At 35.7% G+C, this 13582-nt stretch overlaps 2 protein-coding genes across 2 annotated transcripts; one reads left to right on the forward strand and one right to left on the reverse strand.

Moving 5' to 3' along the window:
* Positions 1-6732: 6732 nt before the first annotated feature.
* On the reverse strand, positions 6733-8494 carry LOC137807349 (probable xyloglucan endotransglucosylase/hydrolase protein 23). Its single transcript, XM_068607956.1, has 3 exons — positions 7744-8494; positions 7389-7582; positions 6733-7287 (listed from the first exon to the last, which is right to left on the reverse strand). Exons 1-3 carry the CDS (start codon positions 8026-8028, stop codon positions 6888-6890), a joined length of 879 nt encoding a protein of 292 aa, XP_068464057.1. The 5' UTR covers positions 8029-8494; the 3' UTR covers positions 6733-6887.
* A 1045-nt stretch (positions 8495-9539) lies between these two features.
* On the forward strand, positions 9540-10525 carry LOC137805593 (uncharacterized). Its single transcript, XM_068605534.1, has 2 exons — positions 9540-10433; positions 10511-10525. Exons 1-2 carry the CDS (start codon positions 9540-9542, stop codon positions 10523-10525), a joined length of 909 nt encoding a protein of 302 aa, XP_068461635.1.
* Positions 10526-13582: the final 3057 nt, after the last annotated feature.

The raw sequence follows: 13582 nt of genomic DNA on the forward strand, positions 1-13582 counted from the left end.
GCTGGTGCGCTTCTCGCACACCTCTCCTCCAGAGGCGATATGCTCCACCGCCCGACACCATATTTTAGCAAAAGTCCTTGGTCGGTTGCGAATAATAGATTCGCAAAAAGGGCCAGGACATACGCCTTTCCTAAAGGCATACACAATCATGGGCTCCTCCGTCGTGCCCACTTTCACCACCTGGGACCCGAACCGGTTGATATACTCCTTCAAACTTTCTCCTTGGTATTGCTTCACATCAAACAGATCGTAAGATACCGGCGGCGGGGCCCTGTTCGCCAGGTATTGCTCTCTAAACAACTGGGACAGCTGTTGGAAAGAGGTGATATGGCCGCTAGGAAGGCTGATAAACCAATCCATGGCCATTCCTGTCAAAGTACTCATGAAGAGCTTGCACCTTGCGGCGTCAGAACCGCCCACTAACACCATTTGTGTGTGGAATGCCGTGAGATGCGCCTCGGGGTCCTCCATCCTAGTGAAAATCGCCTTAGGTCCTGCGAAGGTGTTGGGGATCGGCGCGTCCAGGATCTCCTGCGAGAAGGGAGTAGAGAACCCCCTTGGTGGAGTGAGATGCTCCACCTCTTCGTTCTCGCGCTGCACCTGATTGTTCCTCAGACTCCGACGCAACTCCTCATTCACGCGACGGAGCTCGTCGTTTCTCACATGCGAGGCGTCAAGATCCGCCTGCATGCGCTCTTGCTCTATCTTCGAATCCGCCATATCATCCTGCAGCCCCCGCATTATCTCCAGGACCTGCTGCATGGACATTTCTTCTCCCGCAGCGCGTGCGGTACCTCGTCTAGTGGTGGCCATTCTTCACTGTTTCCTCAAATGCGATCGTGACTTGATAGACCTTTCGAACTTGCGATGGGACCAATGTTTTATATCGGCCTCACTGTGGGCACCAAATGTTCCGTCCGGTTGACTGGGACGTCTTCGTGCGCGACCTCAATCGTCAGCTAGGGACTCCTTCCCACTGGTTACCTGTGGATTCCTGCAAAAAGAGGACAAAAGGGCGCCCTAACGGCCGTTTGCACTCCGACGCTCAAGTCAGCCAGCAAGAAACACCAAAACTGTGCACCTCCGTCTCTGAGCACCGCGTTTGGCACTCTGAAGGTCTTAAAAATGGACTGTGTATTGTGTGTATATTCTCGTTCTGGCAAACAATCTTTCCCTAGTCCCTTGTGCGTAACCTCAAGGCTCGAACAAGCAACTAGAGTGTCTCTAGAAAATTTGCCAAAAGTTCAAACCCCGTTCCCAACATTCAAGGCGCTATTTAAGCTCTTCCCGTCTTCAAAGCGCCTTAAAGCGCATTTAATTATAAAACGCTCAGCGCATTTAAGACGTTCGAAACGTGCGGGAGCATTTACAGTACCTTAAACGCTCGAAACAGAAAATGTGTTAAATAACCTTAATTACCTCACACCTGGCAACGTGGCGTTTCCATCCTGACTTGGCTGCTGTACACGTGGAGGGCCTCACAGCACCGTTACCCTATCTGAGGGTGTTTCCTCGCGTGAGTCCTCTTACCTGGGAGTGCAACTGCGCAAGGGGTGACTTTTTGGGTGCCAACTCATGCCCCCAAGCCTCTAGTCACTCACTGTGAGAGCGTATCTACCTTCCTCTCGTGCCCTGTGCCTGGCTGCCCCCGGGCGTGACCTCTCTCCTGGGTCGTATCTATCCCAAGGACGTTTCTGGACGGCAGGGGTACTTCACGAGGCAGGTTGCTCTATACTGGCGCTATTTCTATGGCCTTGAAGCCACCTTTCTCTTCTCTTTATTACTAAACCCTGGTTATCCAGGGTTTGGGGCCTTCCCACGGCGTCGCCCCCTCCATGGTCTTTCCTACCCATGGGTATCGGGGAGCAGCGTTGTAGTCACCTTGCCCTTGCGCCATTCCATCTTGGCGACACCCAGTTGGGCGGCGCCCTATCTCGGCGACGCCTTACCTTGGCGACGCTTTCTCTTGGCGAGGCCTGTATTTGGCGTCACCTCCACCTAGGCGACGCCTTACATTGACTTTGACCTTTACGTTGACTTTGACCTTGACTTTGTCAACGCCCGGATACGAGACGGTACAGAAACATTTTTTCTTATAGAAATACTTCAAATATCATATATTAAAAATATTTACATACCAACTAAATAATTTTGAAACTTTATGAAATTTTGTATACAAATTTAATTAATAAATATGAAATTTAAAATTTATTAAAATAACACTAATTACTATATTTAAAATATTATCTATTTTAAAACTCGAATTCATATCATAATTTTATATTTTTTTTATCTCAATTCTTAAATTATATGGAAGTACCACCACAACATTAACATTAAAGGTTAAATTTGTAAACCTTAATCTTGTATCTAATATCAAATCACTAGTTAGAACATGATGGGATTTTGAATCTTTACTAACTATTGTAACCAACATCAATGTCATTGGTTAGAACATGGTTATTAGAACTGGACAAAAGAACTGATTTGATTAGTTCATTTGAAAACTCAGTATTCCGTTTACTATTAAAATATGATAAAGTTCAAAATTAGTGTCAACGAAAAAATGAATATATTTTTATTTTTGTTAAGAATCTATGGATAAAATTTTATTTTAATTTTCTGAAAATACTTTAAAAACAATACTTTTTTTATATTTTGAATTGTTAAAATAATTTTATTAACCAATAGCGGTTCAATTTTAGTACAATCATTAAACCTTAAATCGGTATCTTAACCGGTTTAATATTTGGTTTAGTTTTAAAAATATGGGTTATAATTATAAACCCTTCAAATATCTATCCTCCCACCAAAATTAAACCACAGAGCACTGACTGAGGTCCTTCGTTCACCATCTTCGTCAACCAGTATCTGTTGCCGACACTTCTACAAAACTTATTTTTTACTCTTTCAAGAAAAAGCCAGAGTAAAGTAGTGATAGGGTATAATTCAAAGAAATTAATAAAGGTCACTTTTCCCTATAGAATTAAAAAACAGAAATATATATAAACATAACGTTAATCAATTTGATTGAAGGGGAAAATAGCAAGCAAAATAATAATAAAATAATTGAGATTCTATTTATAAGAAAATATTAACAAAACTATAATTTCTAAAATAATCAATGGGCCAAAAAATAGAACTTCTCTTTTATGGTAAAATAGTTTAGTTTATTTACAACTTTAAATAATACGTCTCTCTATTTGAAAGCTAAAATAAATTTTTTATTGCTTTTTCATAGATTCAAAGCATGAATTTGAGTTCACATTAATTAAAATGAAAAAAAAAATTATGATATCTGGATTTTTTTTATATAATTTGAGTAAGTGTGCTCTACACTTAGGGTGTGTTTGGATTGGGAAGTGGATGTGTGAGGATTTGAGGGAGTGGATGTGTGAGGATGTGAGAGGAAAGTGTGAAGAAAGTGAGAAGAAAGTGAGGTTGTTTGGATTGAAGTATGTTAGAGTGGATGTGTGAGGAAAGTTTATGGGAGTTTGTGATTCATGGAATGGTTGTGAGGAAATTTTGATTTTTTTTAAAAGTGTAAAATGTAAGTTTACAAATTTATCCTTGTCTTTAAAAATATTTGAATAATGAAATATGAAATATTTTTTTGTGAATTTGAGTTAATTAAAATTTTGTGAATTATTTCTAATTATTTAAAAAAAACATGAGTTTCTTATCATTCTTTGAACATAGAAAATTTTCATAAATATAATAAGTTTGTAAATGATGTGACCAGTATGATTGAAATTTTAATTTTTTTAATTAATAAAATATTAAGATTATAAATTTATTCTTATATTTTAAAAAAATTAATTAATTAATATATTTATTTATTTAAAATTAAATAATAATATATATATATATATATATATATATATAAATAATAATAATATTTAAAAAATAATTTATAGAAATTATATACATAATCAATTATATATTATTCATAATTGATTATATATTTTATTATAATTATATTTAATAATTATATTTTTATTATAAATATACTTAATATTTTTGTGTTGTAATATGATTGTATCTTTATTTTTTTTATTTGTTTTCTTGTCTTGTTTATTTTTCCTTTGCCTTCACTTTAGCATGTCAAAACAAAATCTGGGGTAAATTGGGAAAATCACCAATGCTGACGTGTCTTTTCACAACAATCTCTGCATATTAGAGGAATATGATTTTCCCTGTTCATGTGGATATCCTTCCTCACACTTCTGCGCACATCACTTGATCCAAATAGGGGATATCACTGCACTTCCGTCCTCGTAAACAGTACTTCCCTTGAAGCAAACAGGCCCTTAGGCTCTGTTTGGATTAGGGAGGGGATGTGTGAGGATTTGAGAGAGTGGATGTGTGAGGATATGTGAGGAAAGTGTGAAGAAAGTGAGAGTGTTTGGATTGAGGTATGTTAGGATAGATGTGTGAGGAAAGTTTATGGGAGTTTGTGAGTAATGTGATGGTTACGAGGAAATTTTAATTTTTTTTAAAGGTGTGAAATGTTACTTTACAGATTAACCCTTGCCTATTAAAAAATTTAATAATAAAATGAGTTGTTTTTGTTTAAAAATGAAAAACTTTCAAACATTTCGTAGATTTAAAAATTATAATTAAAAAAATATATGTTAAATGTAAATATGTATAATATAAAAACTATAATTAGAAAAAAAATATGTATTCAACAAATTAAATAAAAACAGAACTTCAAGTAATAAAATTGAAAAATAAATCAAATCTTATATAAATAAAAAGATATTATTTTTTAATATTAAAAACTCTCTAGAAATAAAAAATAAAAAATACCACAACAACAAAAATATAACGGAATTAACAATAGAAAAAAATTTCATAAAAAATTATAATAAAATAAATTATAATTCATAAACATAAATACTATATATAGAAATATATTAAACATTTTTTTAAATATTAAACATATACTATAAAATTAAAAAATAAATCACATCTTATATAAATAAAAAATTACTATTTTTTAATATTAAAAAACCTCATAATAAACAATCTAAAAAATATAATAGTAACAAAAATATAACTTAATTAACCATAGAAAAGGATTCCATAAAAAATTATAATAAAAAATAAGGATAAAAACGTATTAGTAGTATAATTCGGTATAGTTCAATAATTAATTATTATTATTTTGTTTTATTAAATATTTGTGTTAGTTAAATTTATTTAATAACTAATATTTATAATAAAGTGTAGTTTTTATTAATAAATTATGTAAAAATACGTAAAAATATATTAATTATATTTTCAGTTTCTAATAAATAATTTATGTTAGAATAAAATTATTTTAAGTGATGGATTGTTTTTAGGGATTTTTTTGTATTAAATAAATTAAATATTTAGTATAAAAAAATGAAAAATGTTTAGTATAATCTTTTGGTGATGATCATGATCCAACCCAGGTAATATTTTCAATTTTAATTAGATATAGTATATTTTTTTCTTAAAAAAAAACTAAATCCAACCACATTTAATAAAATATCTTATTAGAACTTGAAAAATAGGTATAACCTGATCTACTCTAATAACTAATATATAAATGGAAGATTTTATTTAACTATATTTTTTACACTGATTTATAATATTTTATAAAATAATAAACAAACTTAAAAACTTCTTTAAAATTTATTATGATTTGTTTCTTCATTTTAAATATTATATATATATATATATTTTAAACATTGTATAATAAATTTTTTAAAATACTAATACATTCAAATGAAACATTGTGATACATTCAAATAAGGGTAAATTTGAAAATAAGGGATGCTGACATGGCTTTCCCTCTACATCTCTTCATTTCGAGGGAAGAAGATATTTACTGTTCACATGTATATCCTCTCCTTCACTTCCCTGCACATCCCTTGATCCAAACCATGGATATTCACTCACATCCTTCCTCTTAAACAGCACATTCATGGAAGCAAACAGGGGTTAATGTCGTTAAGGTCGAGTAAGTGTATCTTATATAATTTGCTTATGCATATTAATATTGAATCTCTCAGTTATTTATCTCGAAAGATTTGAACTATCTAACACATTGAGTCAATAAATAAACATACTCAATTCATTTGGACTATATTATCAAAATTAAAGTTGTAAAAACGAGAAGAAAAAAATTCAAGAATAACAAAACACATAAGCCGAAACATATAAAAAAAAATCTTGCTTCCTAAGCAAATTCACAGAATTCTACACACAGCATTAAGAGAATTATACACACTTATTTAGTTGAACAACAACACACATTAAGTAGTTGTTTCAGTCTACTTAGAACTTATAACAATACAGTATCTACACGAGATCAATTGCCTACAGAGTAATCTTAACACAAGAATCAAGATTACTTGACAATTATTCTTTTTTTGCTAAGCCTGAAAGCTTTTACTTTAATAGATCACAAGGGAGAATATGAAACTGAAATTGAAGATACAAATTTTTTCTGGAATTCTTTCGGATATTCATGAAGGGTATCTACATTTTTTCCTTGATGCAACATATTTTCCTTCTCATATTAGCCTTCTAAAAAAATATTGAGCACAAGTGTTTATAATTCATGCCTCATGATTCACTAACACTAAAAGTGAGACGAGTGTTGGTTCAGGTGGTCTAAGTTTTGATCCAAACTCCCAGAAAAAATGTGTCCATGTCTGCTGCTTCAATATCCCTAAAATTCTTTTATTGCTAAAAATCAAATCAATACCCACTTTATTTTTTCTATTTTAATAAAAATGATTACATAACACGCCCTGAGTTCAAATTTGCAGAAAGAACGACATAGACAAGCTATGTCGAATAGTGGGAAAAAAAGAAATGCACACACATATACAAGAGCAGTGATTGTATTCTTATGATGTCTCGGTGCGAACTGTGCATTCCAGAGGGAGACCCTGAGGGAATCGTCTTATGTCTGTGCAGTAATTGTAAATCATGTAGTTCTTCTGCACCCATTTTAGCATCTTCTGGTTTGTGGCATCAAGCTTTTGAGATAGCCAAGTTTTACCAGAAGAGCTGGAGTTGCATGAAGAAGCCCCATTGGACCAAACGCATCCATTCACTCTCAAGTTCCTGAACGATGCAGTGAATGGGGCTTGGCTCCAATCTGTCTTCACACGCCCTCCTCTTGTTGCCCAATCATCAGCGTTCCATAGACTTGAATATAACCTCATAGATTGCTTATTTGGGTATTCAAGACCCGTACCCTCCGAGTTCGAGAACTCCCTAATTGGTCTACCATCAACATAGAATCTGAAAAGTAAAAGAATTGAATTGAGTTGAATATTGAATGTTCCAATTTCCATGCCAGGTTATATATACTAGTATGCATGTTTTGGATTTTATGAACTTACACAACATGTGCAGGATTCCAGAGAAAGGAATAGGTGTGAAAATCTGCAGTTGGGTCAAACCAGAGATAGAATTGCTGCTCTCTCTTACCCTTGCCTTGCGTGTACACATTAGTATGAACTATGTAAGGATCCCCGCTCAGATTTCCCAAGAACTCAAAGTCTATCTCATCCCAAGATGACCCTTCTGAACTCAACTGCATCATGCAGAAATTATATACATTAGAAATAGTTACAAATAGCTACCTGAACATGCAATAGAAGTATATGTGTGCGCGTGTGGTGTATTAAGCAAGTTTCTGGCACTATTTTGGAAAGTTATTGAATAGGATAAATAAGATTGGTTAATGGAACTCACGTAATAAGCGGTGACTGTGCCAGCGGAATTTCCAGGGACAAGTTTGATTTGCATGTCAAACTTCCCATAGAGATACTGGTTCTTGGACTGAAAGCCAGAGCCAGAGGCATGGTCAAGGGACAGAGTAAGAAGCTGACCATTGTTCAGAATCTTACCTCTGCCATCTCCCCAAGTGACATCAACATCTTGGTACAAGTTGCCAGCATAGGCAACCATGGAAGGCACAGAGATTAGGAAGGCTAGGACAAGCCCAACCATTGCCTTAACATAAAAGAAAACAACCATTGGAGAGCTTGTGATTAATGGAATAGTATTTAAGACAGAGTTGACATTCAGTGCACAACTGATGAGAAGGCAAATTCGTTCCCTCCTCCAATTTATAGTAGTCTCTGGGGATTGGGGAAGCTTGGTGATGTGTTTGAATATAGTGAAAGTTGGTTGGTGAGATGATGTGGGAATTCAACAGCTGTAGAGCAGTATGTTTCATTAGCACTATGATCATAGTTTGTAGTGGTCCATTACGTGGTGCTTCTTTATATTTTACACATTCGGCGCAGAGGCTACCACTTCCTAGGTTTGTTCCACCAAACCAAACCTGAGTTCATGTCTTGCAATGGTATTGTTTATTCTAAGGATTTGGTATTATCCAAAGTGCAACAACTTGAGAATTTTTTAATGTAGTTTCTGGTACTTTCCATGTAATCTTTATGGCTTGCCTAGTCAGCAGCGGGAGGGGTTGGTTTCATTTCATTCCCTGACATGCATCTAAATTCTAGAAGATTTTCTATCCGTCAGCTACTTCTGACTTTCTGACCCTCGATATGCTACAAAATACATACGATTACGCATGTGTATATAGAGAAATTGAGTCGCGATTAAGTTAAAGTCATGGAACTAAATCAAAATTTCACCCTTTCTACAATAAGAGAAATTATGTGACGTCCAAATTGAAAAAACAAAAGGAATTTGATGCTTAATATCAACCTTTTCTTTTGTAACACTACTGCAATACAAGAAAATGTTTTTTCTTTAAAACGTTAACAACACGGGTTGTATATATATACCTTGGTGCAATTCGTGTACTGGGTAGGACCATATTCTATTATTCAATAGCTCTGGTACAAAAAATGGTGTCGTTTTACTACCAGTGCAGATCAGAGGATGACATCTGAAAGGACTTCTCTTGATATAGAGAAGCAGTTTAATTTCATTATCAAATAAAATTTATGAAAATCTTATTTTATTATACATTGATTGAATACTAATACCTTTTATACTTTCATAGAACTATAATAATTTATAGTTCACTTGGTCTTGTAGTGAAAATTTATTTGATTTTGTGTTAAAACTTTAGGTCAGTTGGGTTGGGCTTTCTGGGCTTTCCTTTTTCTGTTTTTCTGTTTCATATAGTGCACCCCCTTTTCTTTTTCACCGCTTGTATATAAACCCTTTTTAGGGTTTTTTGTATTCACAACTTCAGATTAATGAAATTCTCTTCCTCTCTTTCTCTCACACCGTGCTTCACCTCTCCTCTGTTTCTTCACACCTCGCTGATTTCTTTCTCTTTGATCTTTGTAAATGCTGCAACTACCTCGAAACACTCCTTTGATTTATCTCTGTTATGGTATCAGAGCTCTTCTTTGAGAAGAGCTCTGCTGCGCGCACTCTGTCTTCGTTCTCTCAAGATTACTTTCCTTTCTTTTCTTTACTTTTTGTGCATTCATCCTGTTTTGTATCTTCTTGATTCTCTCTAACGATTGTTTTATTTCTACAGTTCGTGTTCTTTTTGCACGCAAATGGCTGACGAGAATAGTGAAGGGAGCGAAAGCCCTAGTTCCAATCAGGGCAAGAATTCCTTACAAGGCGAGAGTTCTATTCATAGCTTCTTATACCTACATCCCAGTGAAAATCCTGCCACACCCCTTGTGTCACCCGTTCTTGATTCCACAAATTACCACTCTTGGAGTCGCTCGGTTCTCACGGCTTTGAGCGCAAAGAATAAAGTCGAGTTTGTTAATGGCGCTGCTCCCCGACCTTCTGAAACCGATTCGTCTTTCTCATCCTGGACAAGATGCAACAACATGGTGGCGTCTTGGCTTGTACACTCAGTCTCTGTTCATATACGTCAAAGCATCATATGGATGGACAAGGCACTGGACGTATGGAATGATCTCAAGGCCCGCTTCTCACAAGGCGATTTATCCCGTATTTCTGATCTTCAAATGGAAGCGTCCTCACTCAATCAAGGTGACCTTTCTGTTACCGATTACTTCACTAAACTCAGGATCATTTGGGATGAATTAGATAACTTTAGGCCTGATCCTATATGTTCTTGTACTAAGCCTTCTGTCATTACCCAAAGAAAAAGAGAGGATCAGGCAATGCAATTTTTACGCGGCCTTAATGACCAATACAACAATGTAAAAGCTCATATTTTGCTCATGGAACCTGTCCCTGCTATTACCAAAAATTTTTCTCTTGTTATCCAACAAGAACGCCAGTTTAATAACAGTGTTCTTATAGCTAATGTAAAAAATGTTACCCCTGTTACCTTCGTTAACCACACCAGTTCCAATACCATTTCCTGTACTTTTTGTGGTAAGTTGGGTCACACTGAGAGTGTCTGTTTTAAGAAAAATGGTTTTCCTAACCAAGATAACAGAGGCCCAAAGTTTGGTAGTAATAAAAAGGTCTGTACTTACTGCAACAAAGTTGGTCATACCGTTGATGTCTGTTACAAGAAACATGGATACCCTCCCGGGTATAGGTTTCAATATGGTAAGTCTTCTCAGTCCAACAACGTCTCCACTACCATTCAAGAAGAAAATTTTGGAAATCAAGACCAAAGCAAGCAGAATAATGGAGGAGAGTTTCGCATCACTCAGCATCAATATCAAATTCTTTCGGAACTTCTGAAAAATGCTAACAATTCCAACAATCAAGTCCAAGTCAACCAGGTTGGTTCCCTCTCTGCTGATCATCAAGGTCAGAATTCGGCTGTCACAGGTAATATCCAGAAACTCAAAAATTCCAATTTTAATGAATATACTTGGATTCTGGATTCTGGTGCGACTGATCACGTTTGTTTCTCTTTATCAAATTTTACATCATATAAAAATATCAAACCCATTACCATTAGGCTTCCCAATGGAAATTCTGTTATTTCTTCCTGTTCTGGCACAGTTTTCTTTAATAAAAATCTCATTCTTGAAAATGTTTTGTATGTACCAGATTTTTCTTTTAACTTAATATCTATTTATCAATTAACTGCATCACTTAAATGTGAGCTTATTTTCTCTTCCACTGAGTGTCTAATACAGAATTCCAGAACCAAAGACAAGATTGGTACAGTTGATCTTGTAGCTGGACTATACGTCTTCAATAAAGCTGATGGCAGGATTATGAATTGCACTACAGAACCAAGCAACATTTGGCACCTCCGAATGGGTCACCCCTCGGATGAAAGGTTAAAAATTATACAAACATACTATCCTAATATGCATATTGATAAGAACTATGTTTGTGATACTTGTCACCAAGCCAAACAAAAGAAACTTCCTTTCTTTCCTAGCAATACTAAAACTGTTCAACCTTTTGAATTACTGCACATTGATATCTGGGGACCCTGTTCTGTTGTTTCCATGCTTGGTTATAAGTTTTTTCTTACCATAGTTGATAATTTTACTAGATATACTTGGGTTTTTCCCATGCACAACAAATCTGAAGTCAGGGCTAGTGTTGTTAAATTTATTGCTTACACTGAAAACCATTTTTCTACTAAGGTCAAAATCATTCGAACTGATAATGGTGCTGAATTCTCTATGCATGATTTCTTTGCTTTAAAAGGTATTATACATCAAACCACTTGTATTGAAACACCTGAGCAAAATGGTATTGTTGAAAGAAAACATCAACACCTCTTAAATGTCACACGTGCCTTGCTTTTTCAATCCAATCTTCCTGCTGTTTTTTGGTGTTTTGCTGTACAACATGCTACTTTTCTTATTAATTGTATGCCTACTCCGCTGCTTAATAACGCTACGCCTTATGAGAAACTGCATAAAAAGCTTTGTGACATTTCTTCCCTTCGTGTTTTTGGATGTCTATGTTATTCTTCAACTATTATTGCTCACAGAAAAAAACTGGACAGTCGTGCTGCTCCAGGCGTCTTCCTTGGTTTCAAACCAAACACAAAAGGGTTTTTGTTTTTAAACCTTAAAAATCACAAGATAGATTTGTCAAGAAATGTTATTTTTTATGAGAACTCTTTTCCCTATCATTCAAATCATATTCAAAATAATGACTCAAATAGTCTTTCTTTACCTATTCCTCAACACTATGCCCAGACTCATGATGATATTCATATGCAAACTGAAAATGTTATTGACAATACTACTAATGATGTTTTTGAGACTGACGCTATTTTTGAGCAAAATGAGCAAATAGAGCAAAATGAGACAGCAACAACATCTCCTAGAAGATCTACCCGCAGCAGAAGACCCCCTATTTATCTTCAAGACTTTGATGTACCAAACATCAACAACAGTGTTGTAAGTACCAAACACTCAATCCATTCCTTTTTAAATTATAATTCTCTATCAAAGTCTTTCAAAAATACAATTCTGTCAATATCTTTTGCTGAGGAACCTCACAACTATGAGGAAGCTGTCCAACACCCTCTTTGGATCCGTGCTATGAAGGAAGAACTGAAAGCACTTCAAGATAATGGGACATGGTCCCTGACTACTCTCCCTATCGGTAAATCAGCAATTGGGTGTAGATGGGTTTACAAGATCAAGCATCACGCAGATGGTTCCATTGAGCGTTATAAAGCCCGGTTGGTAGCAAAAGGCTACAATCAAATTGAAGGACTGGACTTCTTAGACACCTTTGCTCCTGTAGCAAAGTTGACTACACTACGTCTACTTCTAGCTCTAGCTGCAGCCCAGAACTGGACACTCAAACAACTTGATGTGAACAATGCTTTCCTACATGGGGACTTAGATGAAGAAGTTTACATGCAACTGCCCCAAGGCTTTCACACTTCTTCCCCCAACCTGGTCTGCCGCCTAAGAAAGTCACTCTATGGTCTAAAACAAGCAGGTAGACAATGGTATGCCAAACTCTCAAATTTCCTATTGTCACACAATTATAAAATTTCCACTGCTGACCACTCTTTATTTTTGAAACATGATGGCAAACACACCACGGCACTCTTGGTCTATGTGGATGACATTGTTCTCACTGGGAATGACCCTATGGAGATATCTGCTATAACCAGTATGTTACACAATTTCTTTCACATTAAAAACCTTGGTGATCTGACTTATTTTTTAGGAATTGAAATTGCTCGCAATGCCACTGGTATCCACTTAAGCCAGCGCAAATATGTCTTGGATCTGCTCAAAGATACTGGTATGTTGGGATGTGCCCCTGCACCTACACCAATGTTACACACTATCAAGCTCTCAACCACAAAAGGCACCCCTCTTGGTGATGCAGAATCCACTGCATATAGACGTTTGATTGGACGCCTTATTTATCTGACCAACACACGACCTGATATTTCATTCTCTATCAATTATCTCAGCCAGTTTGTCTCACACCCAACTAGTGAACATCACCAAGCAGCAATGCGCATCCTTCGTTATCTCAAAAGAACTCCTGGCACAGGTATCTTCTTACACAGTCAGTCTCTTATTCAATTAAAAGCATATAGTGATTCTGATTGGGCTACATGCCCTGAAACCCGCAAGTCCATAACTAGTTTTTCTGTGTATTTGGGGGAGTCACTTATCTCTTGGAAGTCCAAGAAACAACAAACCATATCCAGGAGCTC

This window comes from Phaseolus vulgaris, chromosome 3, assembly GCF_000499845.2.
Source record: "Phaseolus vulgaris cultivar G19833 chromosome 3, P. vulgaris v2.0, whole genome shotgun sequence".
NCBI classification, from domain to species: domain Eukaryota; kingdom Viridiplantae; phylum Streptophyta; class Magnoliopsida; order Fabales; family Fabaceae; genus Phaseolus; species Phaseolus vulgaris.

Coding starts and splice junctions, on each gene's coding strand:
- LOC137807349 (XM_068607956.1), bottom strand. CDS start 8,028: ATGGTTGTTTTCTTTTATGTTAAGGCAATGGTTGGGCTTGTCCTAGCC. Junction 7,583..7,743: donor GCACAGTCACCGCTTATTAC/GTGAGTTCCATT, acceptor TGCATGATGCAG/TTGAGTTCAGAAGGGTCATC. Junction 7,288..7,388: donor TGGAATCCTGCACATGTTGT/GTAAGTTCATAA, acceptor TTTACTTTTCAG/ATTCTATGTTGATGGTAGAC.
- LOC137805593 (XM_068605534.1), top strand. CDS start 9,540: ATGGCTGACGAGAATAGTGAAGGGAGCGAAAGCCCTAGTTCCAATCAG.